Raw genomic sequence first — 26,014 nt, forward strand, 5'->3', positions numbered from 1 at the left:
GAACTTTCTCAGATCCGCTATGTGATATGTGGCCTTCTTGGATTTGATAATGACATCTTCCACATACACCTCTATTTCTTTGTGTATCATATCATGGAAGATGGTTGTCATGGCTCTCATGTAAGTGGCCCCAGCATTCTTCAAAGCGAATGGCATCATCTTGTAACAGTATACAGCCCACGGTGTGATGAAAGCTGTATTCTCTGCATCTTCTTCATCCATCCAAATCTGGTGATAACCCGTGAAGCAATCTACAAAGGATTGGAGTTCATGTTTAGCGCAGTTATCAATCAGGATGTGTATATTTGGCAGCGGGAAGTCATCCTTGGGACTTGCTCTATTTAAATCCCGATAGTCAACACATATTTTGACCTTCCCGTCCTTCTTCGGAACTGGCACAATGTTAGCTAACCAGGTTAGATATTCAACCACCCTGAGAACTTTGGCTTTGATCTGCTTGGTAACTTCCTCCTTGATTTTCAGGCTCATGTCTGGTTTGAACATTCTGAGTTTTTGTTTTAGTGGCGGACACATGAGATTAATAGGCAACTTGTGAGCTACTATGGATGTGCTCGAACTGGTCATGTCATCATCTGACCATGCGAAAATGTCCTCATACTATTTTAGGAAATGAACGTACTCTTTCTTCTTTGTTGGTGACAAGTGAAAGCTGATGCAAGACTCCTTAACGGTCTCGGCATCTACCAAATTTACTGCTTCGGTCTCGTCCAGATTGGACTTAGGCTTATTCTCAAAATTTTTAACCTCCCTGAAAATTTCCTCGGGTATCTCATCTTCTTCCTGTAAATCACTATTCTCATATTGCGTTGCCTCATTACATGCCACAGTCACTGGTTCATCAGGAAAAGTAATAATATTGATGTAGAAAGGAAATTTATAAAGATAGTAGTGAATAATAAAGAGCAAATGCATTTGATTAAACCTTTGAAAAAATTGTCCAGACAAAGCACGGCTCAATGAATCGAGCATTTATTTTGAAACAAGTAAATCTTAAAACAAAAATACGGGAAATCTTAAATGCCTAGAATGGATATAGAAGTAAAATCTGCCAAGCTACCTAGGGACTTAGCGGGCTCGGGATGGTGTAGTGGTCCAATTCTTGAGAATATCTCCCTTCTCTACAGTCTGAAATGTGAGGCCTTCTTCCTCCTCCTCCTCAATTATGGCACCGCAGTCCATGTCCTCATCCTCCAAGAACAAATTCTTCAACCCAACTAGTGTTTCTTCTTCTGTAGTCCCCCATATTGTGTTAGCCTAGTGAAAAGCTTGTTCCAAACTTAGCACTGGCTGATCAAGAGGGTAATACGGTCTACGCCATGGAGGCGACCAATCATTGTACTCTTTCCATGTATACTGGTATCCGAGCCCAAAGGTGGTACCATGATTTTTGTTGTACTAGTTTGGTGATACCTTGGAGGTTCTTTCCCAACCCTTTGTCGGGTTCATATTCAGACCATGCTAGTATGATTTATATTTTGTTACTCCACCACCTATCCTTCTTGATGGCATTGACCCATTCAATGTGATGATAGGTTTCCCCTCCTATCCTTCTTCTATGTCCAATAATCGGGATGGTTTGACTAGTGTAGATGGGGTTACTTCCATCTCCGTGAATGATTACCTCCTGGGAGTTCCATTCAAACTTCATGGCCTGATGTAGTGTTGAAGGCACGGCTCCAGCAGCATGGATCCATGGCCGGCCCAACAGAAGATTATATAAGGCTGGTATGTCAAGCACCTGAAATTCAACGTCGAACCAAGTTTGCCTCATCTGCAAGCAAAGGTGGATTTCCCCGATCGTGGCCCTCTAGGACTTATCAAAAGCCTTCACATTCTTGCTTCCTACCCGTATCTCATAGAAACCCTTGTCCAACCTTTTCAAAGTGTCCAATGGACAAATATTTAGCCTTGAACCTCCATCAACCAAGACCTTGGCAATGAACTTGTCTTCAAATTGCACCGTAATATGCAATGCTCGATTTTGATTCAGTCCCTCGGGTGGCAGCTCATCTTCATGGAAGACAATTTTATGACTTTATAGTACTTGACCAACCATGTTGGCCATTTCTCCATCAGTGATATTATTGGGTACATAAGCCTCGCTCAACACTTTCATTAAGGCGCTCTTGTGTGCCTCTGAATTCAGCAATAGTGATAGGATAGATATCTGAGCAGGGACTTTGTTTAGATGGTCAACAACAGAGTACTCCTTTGCCTTTACTTTCCTCTATAGGTCATCTGGCCCGATCTCAATGATAGGCTGCCTAGTGGTGGCCTCCTTACTTGAACCTCCTAGGTGTTTAGGTGTATAGACTCTTCCGGTTCTAGTCATTCCTTGTGCAGCGTCAAATTCCTCTACCTTGGCCTTCCCTTTCCGCCGAGCCTAGGCAACATAATCCCAGGGTATTACTTTTGAGTTGAATGGGGGTGTGGTTGATACTGTCACAGTGAAAGGTGTGACCACTTCTACTTCAAATGGAGCAGGGGTGGCTGCGGGCGGAGCCACTTCCACCTCGAATGGAACTAATGCAGTTACCTCAAACTCAATTGGTTCCTGAGTATGAACCACAATAGGAATAAGTGTGACTGCAACCTTAAAGTCATCGCCTTCTCGAATAAGCCCAATCGACCCCTCAAGGTCCCATTCTTCATTTATCTCTATCACATGTACATCATCACCTCTATAATCAGGGAGGGGATTATTGCGGACATTAGGTGCGGCTCGTTTTGCTTGTATGACCTTGTTGTCAATTAGCGTCTGGATCTTATCCTTCAATGTTCGTCACTCAGCAGTAATGTGCCCTTTAATACCGAAATGGTATGCACAAGTTTTGTTCGAATTTACCCATTGGGATGGATTTTCTAATGCCACAGCGGGAAAAGGAGTGACGTAACCTATAGCTTTCAACCTTTCATACAGTTGGTCGATGGGCTCAGCAATGGTGGTGTATTATCTGGGTGGCTTGCAGTTGAAGTTGGGTCTTGGTCTTGGATAATTTTGGCAAGCTGGTGGTGATTGGAATTGGGATGGTTGGGAGTTATAGGTGTGATAGACAGTGGCTGGTTGGGAATATCTGGGAGATGAAGGTTGATATGTAGGCGGTGATGCTTGGTATGTGGGTGGAGGTGTTTGATATATGGGTGGAGGTGTTTGATATGTCGGAGGAGGTATTTGATATGTGGGTGGAGGTATTTGATAGGTAAGTGGAGATTTTGGGCCCTAGACCACCATTACTGCCCCAACATCTCTCTTCTTTGATATGCCACATGATTGTAGTGCCTTATTCATGGCTTGCAGTGCCTCGAAGTTCATTACCATCCCACTCTTGATTCCTTCTTCGATTCTTTCTCCAAGTTTGATGATGTCAGAGAATTTGTTATTTTCGATAACCATCAACATCTCGTAATATTATGGATCATGTGCTCTGACGAAGAATTTATCCATCTGTTCTTCGTCCAAAGAGGGTCTGACATTGGCCGCTTCCGACCTCCAATGAGTAGCGTATTCAAGGAAAGTCTCAGTAGGTTTCTTCTTAAGATTTTGAATGTAGAAAACATCCGGTGCGTTTTCTCTGTTGAACCTGAACCGGTCCATGAAATCTGATGCCATGCTCACCCAATTCGATCATTTCTTGGGATTTTTGGCTGATATACCAAGACAAAGTATCCATAGTAAGACTCCTCATAAAGAGCTCCATCCGGATCTTTTTATCTTTCTTGAACCCGACAAGCTTGTCACAATAGGTCCTTAGATGAACCATGGGATCACTTGTGCCATCGAACATTTCGAACTTCAGAGGTTTGTACCCCTCTGGCAGTTCGACATCCGACTGTATGCACAGATCTTCATAGTTCTAACCTTCTATTCCTCTATCGCCTTCAACACCTTGAACTCAGGTTGTTTACTTCTTGAGTTCTTTAGCCATGTTTTTAATGAGCATGTCCTTCTCAGAGGATTCCGGTGTATATGAGATTGGTTGGGTAGAGTGAGGTACAATTTCCACATATATAGGGTTGCTTTGATGGATGCCAGGGACTTGGTTGTAATGATGGTCATTGGTGGAGTTTTGGGGATAAGGAATGGGTTGTGGTCTGTTTTGGGGAGTGTGGTAAGTGGTGGTTGGTGGGTACTGAATTGGTTGATGATGATGTTGTGGCGGAGTCGGTATTGGCAGCAGATTGATATTTTAGGGTGGAGTTACGTATTGATTTGGTGCGGTAGGATTTTGTGGCTGTTGGTTTTGTGTGTTCTGAAGAGGTATTGGGTTCTTTGTATTTTGTTGGTGGATATCGGGGACATTGAGGGTGAGTGACAAGTTTGCCAAGTTGCGAACCTGCTCAAGTTTTTCTTTTGTTCCAGTCTCAAGACTAGATCATTTGGGGCTGAAGTACTACGGCCATCTGAAGTTTCTGCATTCTCAATATTCTCCTTTCGGATTCCACTTAAGTCGTCCATCTTTGCTTTTTCTCTACCTTTTGTGTTGATTGGAGGAGGAGGAGGTGGAGGGCCTCTAAATCTGGTGTGGTACGCTGATGCGACCAGTATGAGTGAACCAACCTAAGGGGATGAGAATAATAAAAATAAGAAGAAGGGAAAAAACAAAAAGGTAACAAGTCGGTGAGGATCCTGAAATGTTTGCAGTATTTCAATACATATTGCGCGTCTTAATTTGGGAACCTCATTATGCCCGAGGAAGGCTTAGCGACAAATAGATTTGGAGAACTTTAAATGCCAATAAATGCTTCATTTCATAATATAAAATAGATGAATCCCAAAACGACACTAAGATAATAATAAAATAAGTCACTACTGGCACTTGGCCTTATTACATTTTTAGGAAAAAACAAATAAATCTAGCCTATTTGGTCCTAGAAAGACCTTTCCCAAATTCGATCTTCCGGACTCCATCATATAGATCTCCCAGCTCGCGTAGCCCCAGCAGCAAGTAGGCTCTGGCCAGATGTCCTCCTTCAGCTCCTTCAGCATTCTGACAATTTTTAATCCTCTTTATGACTTTACCTTCTAGTGCCATTATTCCTTACTCCAGATATTTCAGTTTCCTGTTGAAAGTGACTTCCATTTCTTTCCATTCCTCGATCAACCTCACATTCCTCTCATGTATTTCCCGGTGCTCATTCTCAAAGTCGTGGACCCTTTTGCACAGCCTGTTGTATTTGAATTGAGCTTTAGCTTCTTCATCTATGATTTTGTTCCCTCGACCGGCCCCTTGTGTCACCATTCCTTTCAGATTGTCCTCTAACCATGCCGGGTAGAGAGGCTCGCATCCTGCATGATACCTGTCTGGCTCAACAGTGTTCTTCTCTACAATGATTTTGCAGTGCCACAAGTGCTGAGCTTGGCACTTGTAAAGGATGTCGTCGTCTTGAAAGTCAGCCCTGAAATGACTCATCTTGACAACCCTTGGTACAACCTGTTTCCTACCTGCTTACCTCATAACTCGGATAGGGACATATGGGTATATCCCTCTCAACCCAATCTGTACCAAGTGCGGAGCATCCCTGGATCTGATGATGAATTCGTCTGTTGGGAACCATTCAAATATCCATTACACTTGTTCGTCGGTCAGATTGTCGAAGAACTCTACCCATTCTTTGGCACATTCTGGCTGAGGAAATTTGTCTGGAATGTAAGTCATCCACTTGGGGTGATGGAAGGCAATATGGTCGTTCTAAGCCCTTCGCGGAAATTCTTGGTGATAGCGACTCTTTTGGAAATGCTCCAACAACCATAACTGCAGTAACAAGTTACAACACTCGAAATGCTTGACCCCTCTTTGACAGCGCTCTAGAGCCCTGTAGATGTCGTCTATGATCATGAGGACTATGGCATATGTTTGTCCATTAATCCCTTCCATCAAAGTCTTGGCGACCATGGACAACCTAGTGTGGATTCTTCCCTTTTTCATTAGGAACACTATCATGCCTAAGAAGCATACAATGAATACGAACACTCTGCAGTGAATGTGACCCATAGAAGTGAGAGATATCTCATCATGGTAGGTACAGAAAGACTTGCTATGGCCATACATCTCATACATGTATTCGAAAGGTATGTAAGATTCCTTCAAGCACACTAGGTCGACATTCTTCTTCAGCCCCATCATCTTTAAAAATCCCCTGCCAGTACGGTTTTCTAGTACTAATAACCCAGGACTATCCCAAGTCAATCCCGCAAGCCCTCAAATTTCATCTAGGAGTGGTGTCATTTCTATGTCGCCAAAACGAAACACAGCCCTTTCACTATCCTAGAATAAAGTGGCAGCCTCAATCAATTTGTTGTTTGGCTCAATATCTAGCAAGGAAGGCAGGTTAACCAGGTACTTTCTCACATGTTTCTTGTCACTTGAGGAAAGGTCCTCCCACCAATCTACCAACAATGGTGGGATGTTGCTAATTATACCGAATCTGGGGACCTCGTGCCTCATTTTCTGCAAAACAAAAAGGTTTAGGCCTTACCCCCACCAGACTCGACTATTTATACATTTATGATTAACATATCGTCATTTAGTTCTCCAAATTAATGCGCAGAACATGGTTGTGTCCGTTGGGATTATGGAAAACCCGATGGACTTTTGGATAAGGCTTATCTTAAAGGATCATTACGTGGATAGCATATTGATCCGACTAGGTTTGACCATGATGCATGCACAATTTTAACCAGAGTAAGGCTACTATGAGGTTTTACACTAGTACCCTCAAGTAGACAACTTGAGGGGGAAGGCAGGGAACCGTCGACTGCACCGTTGATCGACTGGTTTTACCGCAAATAAGCCTTTCCGAATTTAAGGGTTGTAAATAGGAAGAGCGCAACCACTCATTAAAGCGTTGCTATATGATTTGATATGCATGAGTGGAATATGATGTGGAGCATGATTTATGCAGCAATTAATAACATGTAGTCAAGTATTTGCACGTAGGAAAAATAAATACAATATTTAAATAATTGAAAGACAGATACAGGAAAAAGAAAACAAAGAGACAAGTCAGTTTCAGGGATAAAGAATCATAAATGCTTAAAATAAAATGGGCGGTTAAATTCAAATAAGGGAGAAGGGTAGGAGATAAAGCATACTTGGACTAATTCATAAAATAAGTTCGTTATGGTAAGAGCCTAAAAGGTATCCCCAGCAGAGTCTCCATGTTGTCCCGCCCCCTTTTTCTCCCTCCCTTTTTAACGGGGAAGAAAAGGTTCGGGTTTAGACATTTATAGAGGGGGTAATAACTTATTTTATTTTGATAATTGGGTATTTTGAAGAGTCTACACCTGACGGATTATGGTGTGTTAGGGCACCTAGAGCGATTAGCTCCTGGATTGGTTTGCATTACCAGAGATTTAGGGTAAGGGCTCGAAATAACCACGAGGGGAAGATGTTAGGCACCCCTCTTGGTTCACAATTGTGGGTCCTGGCTGAACTTATATTTATGAATTAGTCCCTTGACAAATAAGTAGTTGAAACAAATAATTGTAAGTAAAGCACGTTGGACGATGTATAATTCAAGTGATGAGACAAAGATTGTGTACACATAGGAAAAGTAAAGCAAAAGGATTTTTGAAAGGAGGGGTCCTAGGTTGGTTAGCCATTAGGATCACCCTATGCAATACCCGATAAACACTCCTCAATGAGGGGATACACGTGACATTAGCGCGTAGTTATCATATCTCATATCTACCCTTCCCACCCCTTGGTCATAGCCTAAAGCGTTCTAGTAACCTTGATAATGCCTATGTTTGCAATACCTGTCCCTTTCTTGTTGCCCTGGGGGTATTTTAGGACCTCTAAATCTGGGTAGTTCTAGACAACCCCTAAGGTGCTTAAAAAGAGAAACTTCTAGGAGACAGGCAAGAACAATTTAGGACTGCATATAAAGCAAGTTAAAGTCTCACAGTTACCTCCTCAAGCATATCACATAAGTGCACGTCTTCAAACAACATTCAACACTTAAGAAAACAAATCCTAGAACATAATATCTAAGTAAGTAGAGGTTATAAAGTACTGAATTAGGCCAATATGTGAATGATCCTATTTAACTTGCCTACTGACTAAATTCTTTTAATCTGAACAACTTTAAGTAGCAGAAATGCAGTTTCAGAGTTGCAGGATTTGAAAATACCCCATAGGCTTGCCTAAACGATGAATAGTGATATCCTAAGAGCATGATAACTACGTTTGATCTAGTAAAACAGTAGGCAGATTTTAAAACGGACCCTTGAATTCCTATACACATGCTTTCTAATAGTAAATTAGGGCAGTACTTCAAAGAAATCATTTAAGGAAAACAAACCACTGATTAGGCCAGTTTCGAAGTAAACTAACATGTATTGGACTAACTTATTTAAACTAAACTAATTTTGGGTCTATAGGCAGAATTTCTGATATTGTTCCCAATAAGCATGATATCTAGTTGTTAAGAGCTGATATTAGAAACTTGCATGATATTTAATGGAAACAAACGTAATTACCCATTATAACATAAAATTGAACTTGATCACATGCTTAAGTAGGGTATCTACTTGATTATAAAGCCTATAGACATGTTGGGACCATTTAACCCTATAGGCATGATTTCTAGCATGGTGAGGCAAGCATAAAAATTATATTAAATGATCCTATAGGCATGATTTCTATTATGGTAGGTCAGACATAGCAAATATATATATAATCCTATAGGCATGGTTTCTACCCATATTACCCAACAAATAAATAACTACCCACCCCTTTTCACTAATCACCCCAATATTCATTTACAAATTATTACAAACCAGATGAATGAATTACATAAATAAAGAAAAAGAAGAAGTTACATTATAGGGAGCCTGAAGCAGGCCCAAGTGATTTCCCAAACCTCCAATAGCCTCAAATGCCAATTTTGTAGACAATGTCATTGTCTAGGTGCGTCAGAGTTCCCTAAGGATTTCAAGGATCCCGGGCAGTGCTCACACCTAGACTTTGAAACCAAATTGAGTAAGTGTAGTGTGGAAGGGCCAACCTCAGTGTGCCAGAGTTCATAGGGATCTCAGAAGGATGCCAAGGCAGTACAAACACTGGATGGAGCAGAACCTAGAGACTTAGGAGTAGAGTGAGAGTGCTTGACATAGTTTGAAAAAGTTTTATTGAGTCAGACTACTAGGGGAGGGGGTAGAACATGTTCTGAATGTCCCTAAGAGGGGTAGACTAGCATGCTAAATGAAGCAGTAATGTAAAAATGAAAATTGCATGTTGAACAACAACACCATAGATAGAAACAAATTAGAAACATGATAAACTGAAGTAGTAAAAGAATGATATTGGTTTTGGGACTTGAATTGAAATCAGAACATACTAGTAGAGAGATAGTAAACACAAAGAGAGGAACAGGAAAGCACAATAGTTAGCCTTGGCTTGTAGCCGGCTAACTCAAGATAATAGCAAGTAACCAAAGAGAGAGAGAGTAGAACAATTTTGAGTGTGTGTCACGACCCAGCCAGTCGTCTCATGAGTTATCGCTCCGTTTTTTCCATTTCTGCTTCTTAATGCTTTGTCTATCAGTTCTGTGAGTGATCGGGTTGGTTGGTTCGGGTTCAGAAAGTATTTGGTAAGGTTTGAGACACTTAGTTTCCTTTGAGGAAGCTTAAAATGGAAAGGTAAACCGGATGTTGACTTATGTGTTAGAGGGATTGGATGTGAGTTTTAATTATTCGGATAGCTTCGGGAGGTGATTTGAACTTAGGAGCATGATCGAAATGTGTTTTGGAGGACCGGAGTAGATTTAGGTTTGAATTGGCGAAATTGGATTTTTGGCATTTTCCGGTTGATAGGTGAGATTTTGATATAGGGGTCAGAATGGAATTTCGAGAGTTGTAGTAGTATTGTTGTGTCATTTGGGATATGTGTGAAAAATTTCAGGTCATTCGGACGTGGTTTGGTTGGGTTTTTGATCAAAAGCGAAATTCGAAAGATTTTGGAAACTTAGGCTTGAATCCGATGTGTTTTGGTTGATTTGATGTTGTTTGAGGTGTTTTGAAGATTGGTACAAGTTTGAATAAGGTTATGGGATATGTTGGTATGTTTGGTTGAGGTCCCGGGTGCCTCGGGTGAGTTTCGGGCGGTAAATCGGACCATTTCATGATGTTTGGAATTGTAGAAAATTTCAGATCAGTGTTATAGAGAAATGACCTTCGCGTTCGCGAGTGGGTCCTCGTGTTCGCGAAGGGTAAGCTGATGAAGGCTGGGATTTAAGCCTTCGCGTTCGCGAAGGGCTGGGTGTTTGGTCATCGCGTTCGCGTGAAGGGGACCACATTCACATAGAGAAAAGTGGTCAGTTGGGCTTGAGGTATTTTATTCATTGCGTTTGCGAGAAGGGTAACGCGATCGCAAAGAGTGTTCTGAGGAAAGCATCTCGTTCGCGACAGGAAGGTTGTGATCGCGAAGAGTAATTTTTGGTCAAAGTTGGTTTGTGCTTCGTGAACGCGAGGTATTGACCACGTTCGCAAAGAAGGATTTCAGGCATGGGCAGAATGTTTAAATAGTCATCTTGTCCGCGATTTGGGGTTTATTTTCACCATTGTTGAGCGTTTTTGGAGCTTTTTGAAGAGGGATTCAAGGGGAATCACTTGGAGGTAAGATTCATGGACTTAATACTCGCATCTAATGTGAAATCTACCTAATTAATTATGGGAATTAAGCCTAAAATTGAAGAACTAGGGCTTGAAGTTGGAGACCTAGAATTTCGGATTTGAGGGGTAATTTGTGGTTGGATTTTGATGCTTTTGGTACGTATGAACTTGGAGAGTGATAAGGAATCCATTGATGTGAATTTTATCGGAATCCGAGACGTGGGCCCGGGGGTCGGTTTTGGTAATTTCTGGATTTGTGCTGTAAATTGAATATTTTCGCTTGTGATTTGTTCCCTTAGCATATTTTGATGCCGTGATTCTGATTTTGGATAGATTCGACACGAGTGGAGGCCAATTCGAGGGGCAAAGGCATCGCGGGCTAGAGATTTGACTGGATTGAGGTGAGTAATGATTGTAAATGATGTCCTGAGGGTATGAAACCCCGGATTGCATATCGTTGTGCTATATTGAGGTGACGCACACGCTTGATGACGAGTGTGGGGTTGTGCACTATTAGGGATTGTGACTTAGTCTGTCCCGAGTGTCTATTTTACCGCTTATTTGACTAAAATCTATTTGCTATCGTCATGTTTTGGGCGGAATGCCATATTTGGGCCTCGTGCCAACTATTTGAACCCTTAGGGGATTTTTAATTGTATTTCCTCACTGTTTTATCTTTATACTTGAACTCAGTCATGCTAGATTTCACCGTTTTCACAACTCAACCATGTTTTACTCTATTTAACACTTAAATGATATTCAAATGATATTTTGGGATGAGAGTCATGTTTTAATATTATCGAGTGGCTTGTGAGGATTTTTACGTAGTAAGGCCGAGGGCCTATGTTGTGAGGAAATATTGACTATGATTATGAGGCTGAGGGCCTGAGATGTATAAGCCATGAGATGGCTTGTTGATATGAGGCCGAGAGCCTAGTGATGATGCCACGAGATGGCTTGATATTGCGCTTGGGCCGTAAGGGGCCCCTCCACGAGTCCGCACACCCCTAACGAGCGGGGGTACCCATTGTGATGTGAGAGATAGCCCGAGGGGCTGGTATTGTTAACATTTTAGCCCGAGGGGCAATCCTTTATGTGCTTATCTGTCTTATTTGTCTGTCATTTAAATGTTTAATTGTTGAATAGGAATTCTTGAAGTTTAAACTGAACTTATATGATTTTAAATATCTTTACTGAATCACTGGTCTTACATGTTTTACTGCTTCATTATAGCCTATAATGTGCCTTACGTGATTTCATGCTCTCAGTAGTTTATTTATGACTATTACTCACTGAGTTGGAGTATTCACTTTACTTTCTGCATCCTGTGTGCAGATTCAGGCGCATCTGGTCCCGCTCCCGAGTGTTGATCTTTCCAGCTTAGGCAAATCCGAAGATTCTCTAGGTAGCTGCCGGCATTCGCAGCCCAAAGCTTCTTCCCTTGTCTTACTTCTCTTTGTTTTGGATTTGTATTGAAATCTGTAGACTTTATTGTCTTATTCTGGATTTTTAGATGCTCATGACTAGTGACACCCCGGTATCGGGCTATGTTGGGTTGTTCTTTCGCATATTGTACTGTTGACTACTTAAATGTTGGGTCATTTATCATGTTTTAGACTTAATTCTCATTTTTAACTGCTTAAAACTGAAATGGGCAAGTGTCGGCTAGCCTTGTCTTCACGAGAGGCGCCATCACGACCGGGTCCGAGTTTAGGGTCGTGATAGTGTGAAAGAGAGTTTTTGAACCAATGTGTTCGTTTGTTGTGTTAGTGAAAGAGTAGGATATTTATAGTTTTAAAATAGGCAGAAAATAAGGTAAGAATCAAAGCTCAGCAATAATTATGGAACCAAGTACTAATCAGAATCAAATCAATGCAAGTACTCCCTTAATTAAGGGATAATTAACCAACGGTAATGGGCAGAAAATGTTTAAAGAAAGAAATCAAGTAAGGCATTAGTTAGAAAATAGACAATTAGGGGTAAATATACAAGGGTTCAATTAAGGAAACAGTTAGTGAAGAATCAGCAAATAACACGGTTAACCCAAATAAGGTAAGAAAACTAAATAAGGTTGCAGAATATGGACATAATCGAGAATTAGCATATAGCAAATCGGTGAATCAAGGACTTGAAATAACACTAATTTAAGGAGAATAACATAGGTTCCCATAAATAAGTAAATAAGTAAATAAGCCAAGTTTAAACAGGAAAAATCGAAGGTCTAAAGGAAAGTTTTCAAATCAAGCCAAGAAACATGGAACTCAGAATCAATCAGAGAGAGAGAGTCATGAGTCAATGTTTTAGCATATAAATAGAGTAAGATAAGAATAACCAGAGGTTGATACGTAGCTCTAGCAAACATGAAGGTTAAACATCAATGATAGAAAGAGGCAAGTCTTGAACAGTCAAGATGAACGCAAACACATAGAATTGATGTAAGTTAGGCTAAGAAACTTAGTAGAAACATATTCGAGGCAAGATAATCGCAGAAACTCAAACAAGAACCGGTCAGTCATGCTGATACACAGAACCAAACGAAAAAACCTAGAAAATTAGGGCTTTCAACAGAGACAAGTTGAAGATGTAGTAAAATCATAGAATCAGTTAAAATAATGCAAGAAATAGAAGTTTTACACAAAGAATCAGTTAAACAAGGTTTTAAAAAAGAAGTTCTAAAAACCCTAATTTTAGAAGGAGGTGAAAAACACATAAAATCAACGATTCTTGTAAAGAATCTCAAGGACAGTTGTAAAATATTAAAGAAACAAACTCAAATCGTCCTAGGAGGCGTAGAAAAGAAATTAGGGTTTCGAAAGAAACCCTTATAGGGATGAAGAGCCTGCTTAGAAAACTTAAGGATCGTTGCAAATACAACATGATTTTGCTTGAAATCACACTGGAGTAGCCAAGAACAGATAGGCGACGAACCCTAGATGCAAGTCGGCATGGCCCTAGGCCCTTGAAGACCTTAGAGAAGGCAAGCATGGCATGAGAGAAGCCATTGGAGGCGTAGGAGACGATGAGAGGTCACCGGAGATGACCGAGATGGGAGGTCGGCGATTGAAGGGCTAGAGTTAGGTTGAGAGTGTACTGAGAGTAGAGAGGATTTTAGGGCGGCAGTATGTGTAAAATGATTAGGGTTAGGGGTCGTTCAGAGTTAAAAAGGGAAGGAATAAATGAGGGCCATTGATCTTTTAGATCAACGACCAGGATCTGATGGGTTTTGGGTCGAGTAATTGCATTTAGGGCTCGGGTCAGGTAATTTTGCTTGAAATTGAGCTGGGTATTGGGTTTAATTGAGGTTATAATTGAAATCCAATTTGGCTAAGTTTTAAATAGCCAATTTAACCCTATATAATTTATAATAAATAATAAATGGTTTAAAAAAAATCGTGTACTAAAATGATTTAAAAAAAATATTTAATATTTTAAGAATATATAAGATCAATTTTATGCATATAAATGTAATTATACCTTAATAGGGCTAATAATGCAATTATATGTAAATTAGTTTTAAAAATATAAATACAATTATAAGAGAAATGCACAAAAATATTTAAGTAATATTTTGGCATAAATATAGGATTTAGATTATTAAATTATCATAACAATAATTTGAAGGATAATTATTGAAATTTTTATATGTAAAAAAGGAAGAAATAAATTAATTTAAAGCCTTTAAATTACAGAAAAATTAGAAAAACCTTGTGCATGCTTATATATATATATATATATATATATATATATATATGCTATTTTGAAAGTATTTATGCATATAAAAAATATATAGGAAAAAATTGGGTATCAACAGTGCTATCAGCACTAAGGCTCATAACAACATTTTTAATTTCCTCTTCATCAGGCATCTGATTGAGATTTGAGTTATCCTGCTCCGTGATACATTTTGGAATACATTCAAAAATTGAGGGGTTGAGGTTTGGCTTAGGTAAATTGAATTGTGCCTTGAAGTGTCTGACTGCTGCTTTAGAAATTCTCTCATCCCCCATAATCCAATTACCCTTGTGATTTTTGATTCTGTTTACCTGTTGCTTCCTCCTTTTTTCCCCGAGAATGAAGTGAAAATACCTGGTATTCCTGTCACCATCTTCAAACCATTTTATTCTAGACTTCTGCTTAAGGAGGGATTCTTGAATACTAAGCTATCTAATATATTCAGCATGGGTCCTATTTACTTCTTCTCTGCTCAATTTAGTATTTTCCTCAATGTCCTTATCCTCTAGGAATTGTAGTTTCTCCTCCCAGTTGGTAACAACATCATTTATGTCACCTATATCTTCCCTGGACCATTGGGTTAATCTTTACTGAGAGCCTTCAATTTTGTTTGCAAGATCCACATGTGATTACCCTTAACATTAGAATTCCAACTATCCTCAACAATAGTATAAAAGCCTGGCAGATTGATCCAATAGTTGAGGAATCTGAAGTATCTAGTGCAATTGTGATTAGTAGATAAATTCATTATGAGAAAAGGTCTATGATCAGATCTGGTTCTTGCCATATGCCTAATAGAGCATCTTTGGAACAGATTGTCCCACAGATCGTTCACAAATACTCTATCCAATCTCTTCCAAATCCTCTTTTTGGGTCTCCTGTTGTTGCACCAGGTTAACTTTGTCCCAGAGTAGCCAATATCTGTAATACCACAAATATCCATGCAATTCTGAAAATCGATGCTTTTGTACATTCTATGAGGTTTACCCCCTAATTTTTCGTTTGGATCAAGGATCACATTAAAATCACCCCCGATACACCAAAGATCATTCAACATAGTACTATCCTGTTGGAAAGAGGACCAAAGATCTCTTCTTTCTATAGAATTACACTTAGCGTAAACAGTCGTAATAAGAATATATTGATTGATAATGGCCTTGTCCAACTTGATAGTTATGTGTTGATCACTTTCTGAGAAGAACTTTTTATTGTTGAAAGAGTTCCAAAAATACCAAATTTTTCCGTTACCATTCGAGTGACAGTGTTGAAATCCTAAGAATCTCATGTAACCATCTATCTTTTCTTTTGAAATAAAAGGTTCAAAGATAGCCACGAAATGAGTGTTGTTGATGTCAGTAAGTCTTTTAAGACTGTGAATGGCTTTTTTGGATCTCACTCCCCTTATGTTCCAGAAGATTGCACTAATCATAAAAACACTTTGGGATGTTATCCTCTTTTTGTTTCCTTTTATGTGAAGGATAGGTTCTGTTTCTTTGACTTTTGCTACTTTTTCGTGTTTCACTTCTCCCTCTTGTACTAGTGTATAGATTATCATCTCTCTAACTTTCCGTAACCTCATCTATGTCTTCATTCTCAGTGTCACTGCCTCTTTTGGCGTTCTTGTCGAATCTGTTAATACTACTTTCATTTACCTCATACTCCCATTCTTTGCCATCCAAGTCGACAACTAAATTTATACCTGATAAATTTCTTATTTCTGTTGGGACAGTAGAGGTGTTTGAGTTAGAGTGAGCGTGCTTGTTATTCTTCTCTGCCTTACTTTCTTCCTTCCTGTTAGTCTCCTTATCTTGTGAAGATTGGTTTCCCTCCTCCATTTGTATATTAGGAGCTTTCTCCTTCTCTAGCCCTTCTATTCTACCATTTCCAGTAGAACTATTCTGTTTCCCCTCATCCTGTACATCTAAAGCTTTTTGATCTTCATGAATCTGTATACTGTCCTTAATTTCTGCTAATGATTGATCGTTTTGTTTGCTTGTTGATCTAGAGACAGTGCTCTTCTTGCTATTATTCTGGGCATGTTTGAACTTAACTTTGCTTTTCTTCTTTGGCATCTTTTTGGCTTTCTTCTTTTTAGTCCTCTTCTTCATGATTTTCTCCTCTTTGTTGTTAATGATCTTATTATTGTCTAGGCAATCTTCCTATTGCATTTTACAAATATCGACACTGTGTGAATCAACTTGAATTGTTTCCTCCCTGCCTTTATTGTTGTTTCCTGTCATTTTGTTCATCGATTGTGCATCTTCCTCATTTTTGGTAATCTCATCACCTTCACTCTCCTCCTTCTCTTGATTAGTCTTTTTCTTTTCTAGAGCCCTACAATTGACTATGTAGTGACCTAATTTCCGACAATTTTTACAATACTTCAGAATGCCTTCATATTCTAATTTTTGGGGTATAACCTTTTAGCGGCGACTCGTCATATTCCTGTCCCACAAATACACTCTGTGGTAACAACTTTAGCAAGTCGACCTCCACTCTAATTTTGGCCATACTTGGCCTTGTTCTTCCCATTGTAGCAGCATCTAGGGTAAGTGGAGTACCAACAAAGCTCAAAAGCTGCTCAATGTAATGCCAATCGTGCATATGAAAAGGTAAGGAGGGCGGCAGAACCCAGGCTGGAGTGATTGGTAAATCCTCCTCTGTCTTGAAGTCCGGTGACTACTTTTGTAACCACATTTGCATTCCATCAATTTCAATTACTCATCTGAACCATACTGATTTCTAGTCGTCTTCATTAAAGAGATCAATGAAGACATTATGATTATCATACACCCCTATTCTGACCGTCCCTTTTAAGGGAATAATTTTCCTAAATCTTGATCTAATTCGATCAATTTGGGGGCGTGGTCTAAGAAATCTACCCACAATTGTACACTTACAAGAATCTGCCATTATGTCATAGTAGTCCTTAGCTTTGAAAATCACCACCGGCATGTCGTTGTGAGTCGTGTATCTTGCAATAACTTTTTCTTTTTCTTGTTGGTTTGAGCTTGGATTGGGGATCTGAGAAGATGAAGATAGGGCGCTGATGGTGTTAGCATAGGATATATTTCCTTGTTTTGTGATTTCTCTGGGAACTATTTCGCCTGATGTGGGCGATAGAACAACCGTACGCGCCGAAGGGATGCCTTCCGGCGGCTCCATCTTGTAGAGCATGATCCGTACTCGTTAGAACATGGGTGCTAAAATAGACGTTGTAGAGAGAAACTTTTTAGAGAGAGGAAGTAGGACTGGAAACTTGTTTTTTATATAAGTTTTTGTGTTTTATAATTTATTCTATATGTAAATATTTATTTGCAACAGGGGCAATATGTTTATTTCAATTAAACTGTTACAATAGCCCACCAGAACCATTGCAATAGGAATCATATGGCGTTCCAATAAAAAATATAAATCGTTGCAACAGGACCTGTAAACCGTTCCAAAATGATCTATAAACCGTTGCGGTAGGTAGTTCAACCGTTGCAATAACTTAAAGAAATCATTGCAATTTCCATGAATAGCCGTAACAATATCTTACATAATTGTTGCAGTACACGCTATGGTAACGATTATCAACCATTGCATTAAATGTTATTGTAACATATTTTAACCGTTGTAGTTGATACGAATAGTTGTTCCAATAGGTGAGAGGAAAAACTGTTGCGATAGACCATATTATAACAACGGTTATATGAACCGTTCAAGAACAGTTCCTTAAACTCTATTGGCACGCGAGCTGGTGGAACGGGCACTGAACCGTTGCAATAGCTCTATGGAAACGGTTTACCTATCTATTGCAACGGTCATCCATGTGTTGCCATCGACACATTTTCCGGTAGTGACGTACCTGTTTTAGAAAAGTATATACCCTGTAGTAGTAATACTTTTTAAACACTTCCGTTACTGGAAAACTGAATACAGAAAGCTAACCATACAGGGAGAAGTTCTCTCCCCAATCTTATTCTCCATATACTCGAAATTAATGTTGCTATAACTTTGTTATATCCAAGCGTTACATTTGCATGTTAAAGTTGCCGACCATCCATTGAAAGTAGTATTTATGAGCTCGCAAGAAATTTTAATATCTTAAATCTTTTTATTATATACAAGTTGAGGAGACAATTGAAATATTTCAATGAATTTTGGTTAGTTGATTTCGAGGGTTCGAAGAAAGGCAGCAGCAAGCATTCCCCCTAGGCGGACTTGGGAAGGAGTGGTAAGGTGCAAATTGTCTTTTTGAAGAGGCAACCATTGAGCATCAACAGTAATTATGTTAGGGAGGCCGAGTTTCAATTGAGCTTCCCTCACTATTCCTGTGTAATGCTTTCCTCCAGAAGCAAGAGCCACCTATATAATAAAAAATGATAAATCAAGCCCAAAGAAAAAAGTAAAGATTAGGTTCAACTTCCATATTTTCAATCTCATAAACATCAAAGTGCTACATACAATAGGCTGATCAGTTTTTAAATGTTGTAATTTGAAAATTTAATATGGTTTGCATAATTTGTTTGATTCGCAGAAATTAGACCTGAGAACAATAATATCTTGATTTAAGTATTAGTCGAAAGCATAGCTCTGTCAAATAAAAACTGAAAATTTCAACCAGATGTAAAAGTCAACATTTTATTAGGTCAAGGTTTTGTTGACATCATATTGTTAACGTGTTGTATTCTACTTTTAAATTAGTTTGCATTTTTACATAGACAATAAAAGCAACATTTATTCCTGGTATTTGAAATAATTTTTTGTATCTCATATCCGCATAATGCACAAGTGGAGTTTTGAAGTAGATCAAACGTACTTAACCATCATTCAAGTCTTCAAAAAATTTCACCCCATCGGTATTTACTAAGTTCCTCAATATACTGCTATAACAACACACATATATATCATCATCATCATCATACCCGTTATATATACCCAGTATATATATGTGTGTGTTAACCAATGCGAAATTGCGAATCCCTTTAATGTTGCAGCTAGCCTAAGTTTCACTTTGCCCCCCTTGAAGTTAGCTAGGATACTTTTTTTCCAACGGATGCCATAAAATTAATTATTTTAATGAAAAAGATAAATATCAAACAAAAATATTTGAGTTGCAAAGGTGAAATTTAACATTATTAGGCAAACATGGTCCAATATGCATGTATACCCATGCATCAAAAGAATTTAAAATTTAAACAGAAGATCCAACTTTTTACCTGGATAATCAGAAGTTTTGATATTCCCAGATCATTTCTCAAATCAGTGACAAACTTTTGAATTCTTCCTCTATATGCATCAGCATCCGTTTTCCTCACTGTATCACTCTCCCCTTGATACCAAAGCATAGCTCTAATAACACCCCCACCTCTCACAGCAGCCTTTGCTCTTCTTACCAACTGATTATAGAGGAAAGTTCCATTTTGCCAGTTAGTTATTTTGCTCCCTGAAACTGCACATGGAACCAAGCCCAATACCCCGAGACGCGAATCATTTTTCAGTATGGCATTCGCATATGGCATCCCAGGTCCTATCCCAGATGTCACATTCGTGTCAATATCATTATGTAGAGGTTCTTTTGCCTCAACCCACTGCAACTTGGCGTCGAGTTTGAGAATGGCCGGATTAGGTTTACATTCAGGAGGAATGACACCGTCCCAACTATTCTTTACAACACCTCCTAAACCGAACATGTTGCTCTGACCTCCTAGCAAGAAGATGTTCTTGGCTAATTGGGAATCCACTCTACATGTAAAATTGGCCAAAGCCAAAATCATGAACATTAATAGAGTGGACTTCATTATTTCTGTTGGAATGTTTTTGTTCTTATTTTCTTTAGTCTATATATATTAGTTGATCAAGACATCCCTCCCTTATATATTGGCATAATTAGCAAGATTTCGTGCGTTTATAAGCTAGCTCGACGTTGATGGCAATAACTTATTATTATATTTATTCGTGTGACTTTCATGTGGAGTATATAAATTAAACCCTACTCCATTTTTGAAGCGTTAGACAACAACATAAATATTACTTCATCCATTTCAATTTATATGAGATAGTTTGACTCGGCGCGGAGTTTAAGAAAAAGAAGAAGACTTTTAAATTTGTCGTTTTAAAAGCTTAAGGGGTAAAACATTTGTGGGACCATGAAATTTATGTGGTTATAAAAGCTTTTTATTAAGGGTAAGTTTGGTAAAATAAAGAATTTAAAGTTGAATTATTTCCAAATTTGGAAATGTGTCATTTATTTTGGAACAAACAAAAAAGAAAAGTAGCTTATCTTATTTGAAACGGAGGGAGTAGTATAATCACATCATTATTTAAGAGGACATTACGAAATATATACTAGTTCTTTTGGGCGGTTGACTAGAATCTTTTTTCCATGAAGTTGGACCGAAGCGATATGATAAACATGAGGGCAAGTCGCACGTTGTTTAGTTGTGGACATAATGGTGAAGAGCTTACTTTGCCATCTAAATTTTAAGCCAACTACTACGTAACAACTTATATATTGATATATTTAGCACATGTATCCGCTTAAATTTAACCCTAATTAGACTTAGTGCGTCTATGTTATTTGTTAGCATATAAGAACTTACATCTATTGTACTGCATGACATTACTGATCGATGAACTTTATCACCTCTAATACATTAGAAGACATAGAGAAAAGATCATAAGGTTCTTTTGGGTCAAACCATTAACTTTCACCGCGTACAAAATCTAAGCCTAATAAAAAGGTAACTTACTAGCTATGTCCGTTTATAAATAGCTTATTATAACCATTGGCCAATTTATAAGATATTATTAATATAGCCAAATATTATCGACATTAGCCAATTAGCTATTTGTAGCCAAAAAAGATTAAATTTTTGCTTTCTTTTAAGTGGGTGTTGTTAGAATAGATTGGGAACATCTTAAGAAACTTGAATCTCAGTTTTGGGATGATTTGTTGGAGTTTTGAGGTGGTTTGAATTAAAAATTCGAAGTAGAAGATGAACATGCAAAAAATGATAGGTGTATCACACTGTGTATCACATATGTATCATATTTATATCAAATGTGTATCATATGTATATCCATGTATATCTGCATGTGAGATATATGTGTGATAAATGTTTGATACATGTTTCGCAGAAACAAATATGAACTCGATTTTAACTACAAGGTTTGATACCAAATCAGTCCAAATCAACTCCAAACTTCCTCAAATTTTGTATATTGACTCATCTATATGTTTTCAATGAATCTCAATCATACCCATTGAAAAAAGTCATTTTTCTTAGATTTTTAGAATCTTGTATATATATATATATATATATATATATATATATATATATATATATATATATATATTGTATTTCATCACTTTATTTGCTACATCATCCATGAAATTTCCTTTCCGTCTTGCATCTAATGTTGCTAATCACGCTTAAAAATATGGAAGGAGATCTTTGTGAGTGATTCTTGGAGAGAAAACAATCTTATTTTTTTTAAGTTTTAAATTTTTATATGTGCTTGGCTAGTTTTGGTAAGTCTATAATTAATGGCTAGAGGTTAATAAGTTGGGACTTTTTTGGGACATTTCTGTAACTTTCCCTAATAAAAATAGACTTGTTATTGTATTGTCTAACTAAATACATATAAATTTTATTAGAATTAAATTAATAAAATAATTTAGACTATATCTTAAACTCGAGATATAATGGTACAAATAAATATTATGGGCTAATTTAATGAGATTAATTATCTAAGTCCAATAATAAGGCAAAATCAATTTTCCTACCCCATGTAATTGGGCTACAAATGATGAGTCCACTTCATGCAGCCCGAGATGTCATTTTCCTAGAGGCCTAATTTGGTGTCATGTGTCAAATGACATGGCATGCAAAGTCAAATGGAAGAGCCAATACGATCATGATACGTGTCAAAATGATAATGCATGCCAAGTTAAACTAATAGGCCAGTAAAGTTTTGCCACGTGTAAAAGTAATATATTACAGCCAATCAAATACGATCTTGTTATGCTTCAATCCAATTGGTTGGAAAGAGTTTATTTTCATCTCAACTCTTCTCTCCCACAACTATAAATATGGTTCTTCAGAATTCAGAAAAGACACCATAAATCATAACAAGAAGTAAGAGAGAGCTCGTGGATCAAACGCCGCAAATTTCTCTACAAGCTTCTTCCAGCTTCAGGCAAACAAGTTCAAGAAATCAAGTTCAAACTCAAGAACAAAGAACGGTCAAGGTTCAAGGAGTGCGAGTTCGAATCATCTTTTCGTGCTAGTTAAGCTCAAGATCATCGTTCATTGCAACAAATATAAGTTTAAAACCAAGCTCAAAGGCTCTTGAATTTATCTTAAAATAGAAGAATCAGATGATTCATAGAGATTAAAACACTCAAATTATTTGAAATAAAAATACTATGATTGTTGCAATATTGTCTACAAATTCTGGCACCCATCCCTACCTCTTATCTCATCTTTTCGACTATCAAAGTTCAAGAACATTGAAATGGCTTTATAGAAGATCAATTCCAAATCGATGTCATCTGATGTTGCTAATTTCACGTTCTACATTGATGTGAAAAGTATCCTCGATGTTATCTTTGAAAGCTTTAGACCAGTTACAAGGAGAAAAGCAAGCTTTCTAGGACAACAAACACTTCAAGTGTCTTCCGTATCAACTCATGTTTTTAGATCTTCATCCCCAAAAGGATTGAGATCCTCTACAAACCCACTTGAAGGAGGAAGCAATATTGCAAAAATGATTAAGGAGACTCTAGCTTTGCTTAACCTCTCCGGATCCAAGAACTTTGCTATGAACGAAGATGATGGTACTTTGAATGATTTTTCATCCACATTTAAACCACATAGTGTGTGCCTATTGAGTATCAATCTATGTGACAATATATTCTCCTCTTTGTCATCCACCATAGTCATGCAAGCAATGGTGACAAATGTTTCATTTGTGAGGAGCAGTTAGTAAACTTGACAGAAGCAATTGTTGGCTTGACCAAGTACATGCAAAATAAAGTTGCTTGAATTGACAAGTTAATAGATAGAGTGAGAGTCTTGATAGAAGTAGAATCCAATAATGCACCTGACAAGTGCCCAGAAGTTCAAAAGATTGATCCTCCACCACAACAAGTTGTGTCCACCAAGGAAATCCTATCTCTTCAGAAGGAATGATTCCAATCAATCAACTAAAGGAATTCATTGAAAGGACTGTCAAAATAATTAAGAAGTTTCTTCTAAGTGCTCATTGTATACACAAAGTCATACCCTGCAAGGATCAATATGTTAAAGATGCATGCGGGCTAAACCTCCAAAATTTTAATAGTTTGACGGCAAAGGTAATCCAAAGCAACATGTGTCGCATTTTGCTGAGACATGAAACATTAATGCTGGGACTTATAGAGATTACATCTTCAAAAAGTTTGTCCGCTCACTAGAAGGAGAAACTTTTGATTGGTATATAAACCACGAGGCTGGATTTGTTCATAACAGGGATCAACTAGAGCAAGAGTTGCTCAATCGATTTTATAGCACAAGGCACACTGTAAGCATAGTAGACCTTATAAATACTTGTCAACGGAAGGACGAATCAGTTATCGACTTTATAAATCGATGGAGGAACACAAGCTTCAACTGCAAAGATAGGCTTAGCGAAGGTTCTGGCATAGAGATGAGCATCCAAAGCATGTGTTGGGAATTCGTTACATCTTGCAAGGCATTAAGCCTGTCATTCGAAGAACTTACTCGTTCCCATGACATGGAATTAAGCATGGCATCTGTTGGAAATTGAAGGTTGTTGGTCTACGAGCTTTGTAAAGGTATTGACAAGTAAGATGTCATAATATGGAACAAGTTCATGCCCTACTCTAAAGGCAGAGAATCTATGAATGTCAATACATCAATTGTTAAGTTCATGACGAAGGTAATCAAGAAGTAGAGTATGAAATCAACTCTTTTCGAGATAAGCCAAGTGGAAAGTTGACCCTAAAAGAAATTCAAGAAAAAGAGTACGCATTTTGGATTCTAATGTGCCTGGAATTTTAGAAGAACTCCTCGAGCTAAAGCTCATTGAATTTCAGGAGAAGAAACGTACAAATGAAGCTGGGAAAACTAATGATGCAAATTACTCAAATATCATCAACTTGTAAGTCACCCTCTTGAGAAGAGTTTTGGCTTCAAGGACAAAGTTATAGATTTGGATCAGGAAAACAAAATTGTGTTTGAACATGAGAAGGCAAGTGAAAGTCAAGTTTCTATCTCCTTTGGCTCATCCGTTCCACATAAATTATGCAAATTCAAGGAAAGTAAAGATGAAGAATTATCGGAGAAAAACAAAGGGGAAGTTGATCAATCTGATGACGATGGTAACTCATCGTAGACGCCACAAGAGAGGTATGCAAAAAGAATCAACCAACAAACCAACAAGACAAATGATGGTGAAAAGATCAAGGAAACAACATCCAATTAAGCATATGAAGAAAGCAAAAGTGGAGGTGCATTACCATCAAAAGCCATGACATCCAGTGACCTTGGTGGAGTTCTTGCGAAGTTGGTTCAGCACGAAGATTTCCCATGATGATATCTCGACCTCTTATTGCAATGTTGATAAGAAAAGAGTGATGACTTACCCTTGGCACCATCTTCAAAAATCCCATCGAGTCCGTTCCTCAAGAAGTTAGTGCTTGCAAGGAAAAAGACACGTTCACAAATGATGACCTAATACTATGTGACACTCCTCATAATCGTTCATTATACATTATTGGCTCTATGTGCGATGAAAGGGTAAATTGAATTTTGATTGATAGAGGATCCTCAACTAACATCATTACAATTCGCATCACGAAGGAACTTGGATTCCCGTGGACAAACTCTAGAAAAGACACTTGATGATTTAAGGAATCAACTATGGGGGGAAAAAGAGCCACATGCTCAATTAAATTAGAGATCACTATTGGAGATATAAAATCAAGTGCATGGTTTGCATGTGATCAATACAAAGACTTCGTACAATGTCTACCTTAGAAGGTCTTGGATACATGAGAGTAAAGTGATCCCATCCACCTAACATCAGTGTTTGAAGTACTACGAAGGTGGAGAAGAAGATAGTTGTTGATGGCAAGTCTTTCATCGAGGCTGATTCACACTTCACTGATACAAAGTTATACTTGAAGTACCATGTTGTGAAGGTGATAAAAGCTGGTGATATCACAAGGAGAAGGAATGATTAGTTCACAACTAAAAGAGCTGAGGTGACTGCTGGTAAAGTCAAAGTCACTGCTGAGGAGGCATACCCTAATCCAAATAAATATAATAGAGGGAGCATAATTTCTTCTAGCAAGAAGGTAGCTCCTACTTCTATTATGTCCCAAAGATAACGAAAGAGGAAGGTACATCATGCAGCTTCCAAACTAATGTGCTAAAGGGGCTAACTCTTCGGATCAAACGAATTGAGGCAATAAAGTTTCCCTCAAAGCTGCATGGAGGGTTCCTAGACAAAGTCTTTTGCAAAATATGGCACTTCCTACGAAGCGTGCAGATAAAGATTTTGATCCTAATGCTTACAAGCTATTCGCAAAGGCTGGATACAACCCTAATTAGCCATCAACTTAAGAAAGATCCCATTAGAAGCTGCTACAAG

At 38.3% G+C, this 26,014-nt stretch overlaps 3 protein-coding genes across 3 annotated transcripts; all 3 read right to left on the reverse strand.

The window, feature by feature from the left end:
• Positions 1–14,948: 14,948 nt before the first annotated feature.
• Positions 14,949–15,923, reverse strand: LOC138883000 (uncharacterized). Its single transcript, XM_070163653.1, has one exon. It carries the CDS (start codon positions 15,921–15,923, stop codon positions 14,949–14,951), a length of 975 nt encoding a protein of 324 aa, XP_070019754.1.
• Positions 15,924–15,927: 4 nt separating this feature from the next.
• LOC138883001 (nuclear localization sequence-binding protein-like) lies at positions 15,928–16,476 on the reverse strand. Its single transcript, XM_070163654.1, has one exon. It carries the CDS (start codon positions 16,474–16,476, stop codon positions 15,928–15,930), a length of 549 nt encoding a protein of 182 aa, XP_070019755.1.
• Positions 16,477–18,341: 1,865 nt separating this feature from the next.
• LOC104224107 (probable carbohydrate esterase At4g34215) lies at positions 18,342–20,152 on the reverse strand. Its single transcript, XM_009775689.2, has 2 exons — positions 19,573–20,152; positions 18,342–18,718 (listed from the first exon to the last, which is right to left on the reverse strand). The coding sequence occupies exons 1-2, from the start codon at positions 20,134–20,136 to the stop codon at positions 18,518–18,520; spliced, it is 765 nt and encodes a 254-aa protein (XP_009773991.1). The 5' UTR covers positions 20,137–20,152; the 3' UTR covers positions 18,342–18,517.
• Between the last annotated feature and the right edge of the window lie 5,862 nt (positions 20,153–26,014).

The sequence above is a fragment of the Nicotiana sylvestris genome, chromosome 12 (assembly GCF_000393655.2).
Source record: "Nicotiana sylvestris chromosome 12, ASM39365v2, whole genome shotgun sequence".
In the NCBI taxonomy this organism is placed as follows: domain Eukaryota; kingdom Viridiplantae; phylum Streptophyta; class Magnoliopsida; order Solanales; family Solanaceae; genus Nicotiana; species Nicotiana sylvestris.

What these genes read in the sequence shown, in the direction of transcription:
- LOC104224107 (XM_009775689.2), bottom strand. Translation starts at nt 20,136, where the DNA reads ATGTTCATGATTTTGGCTTTGGCCAATTTTACATGTAGAGTGGATTCC. An exon ending in CAAAACTTCTGATTATCCAG is followed by an intron (nt 18,719 to 19,572) that starts GTAAAAAGTTGG and finishes TTTATTATATAG; the next exon opens with GTGGCTCTTGCTTCTGGAGG.
- LOC138883001 (XM_070163654.1), bottom strand. Translation starts at nt 16,476, where the DNA reads ATGAAGAAGAGGACTAAAAAGAAGAAAGCCAAAAAGATGCCAAAGAAG.
- LOC138883000 (XM_070163653.1), bottom strand. Translation starts at nt 15,923, where the DNA reads ATGATAATCTATACACTAGTACAAGAGGGAGAAGTGAAACACGAAAAA.